This window comes from Charadrius vociferus, unplaced genomic scaffold (assembly GCF_000708025.1).
Source record: "Charadrius vociferus isolate BGI_N301 unplaced genomic scaffold, ASM70802v2 scaffold356, whole genome shotgun sequence".
Taxonomy (NCBI): domain Eukaryota; kingdom Metazoa; phylum Chordata; class Aves; order Charadriiformes; family Charadriidae; genus Charadrius; species Charadrius vociferus.
Genome location: NW_009648717.1, coordinates 53,666 through 54,611, shown reverse-complemented (window position 1 = coordinate 54,611; position 946 = coordinate 53,666). Strand labels below are relative to the sequence as shown.

Genomic DNA, 946 nt, shown 5'->3' with positions numbered 1-946 from the left:
GCTGGCTGTGTTGTGGCCAGCAAGCGGCCGATGTAATAAGAGGTAGAACTTTTCCCATGGAAAAAAAAAAATGGGCTGCAAAGATGATGAGGGGACTGGAGCATCTTTCTGATGTGGAAAGGCTGAGGGACCCTCAGCAGTCTGGGATTCTGCGTGGAAAAGCGAGGAGATGCTCTACAAGGGGCCACGCTGCTGCTTCTCTTCGGTTTGGGGGATGGTTTGGCGTTAAGGATTTAACGGGGTAAGCCTAGAGCGCAGGTGGGGTTTGTTCTTAGGTGGTGGTGGTGGCCCCGGACGATGCCTGAGTTGGGAAAGGAACGTTGAAGCCGGGGGATTCCTGCCCTGGCTCCTCGGTCCGTCACCTCTGGGGCTGCATTTTCGCATGGGAACGTCTGTCACGGGCTCACTCCTCTGCTTTCCAGCAGGTCGGTGAAATTTAAGAAGGGCTACGCGGCGCTCAGCCAGACGGCAGATGAGAACCTGGTCTCCCTGGATTCAGACAGGTGGGGACTGGGCCAATATCCCAGGAATTTTCGGGGTGGGGGGGGTGCGTGGCAGGCTCAGAGCTGGCTTTTTTTTGTTTTGCGGGGGGAGGGGGATTGATTTTCCTTGTCACATCCTTGATTGCACTGGGCGCCTCTCGGCAGCGAAGCGCTCCTGTTGTTCCCAAATTTAACAAATCCCTTGGGGTTATGCTGCTGGGACTCTCCCCCCCCCCCGCCTCCATATCCCGAGATTCCCTTATCAGCATCCCACACCAAGACGCCGCTTCCCACCTGGCTCTGACCGTTTCCTTCTTCTCTTAGTGATGGGGAGCTGGGATCCAGATGTTCCTCGGGCTACTCCTCCGCCGAGGCAAGTTGCTCCCTTGGGGGTCCGTATAGGGGTGGGGGGAAAAGGCAGCATCACCCTATGGGGTGTGTAGGGGGGGGGGGGGGGGGAGCTC

General features: G+C 57.7%; 1 protein-coding gene across 1 annotated transcript in view; it reads left to right on the top strand.

Moving 5' to 3' along the window:
- The window catches only part of FAM219B (family with sequence similarity 219, member B), an 8,791-nt gene that overhangs the window by 7,322 nt on the left and 523 nt on the right, over positions 1-946 (top strand). The window contains exons 3-4 of the mRNA XM_009886697.1: positions 426-503; positions 807-855. Of these exons, the coding sequence (XP_009884999.1) occupies positions 426-503; positions 807-855 (127 nt within the window). The remainder of the gene's footprint in view (positions 1-425; positions 504-806; positions 856-946) is intronic.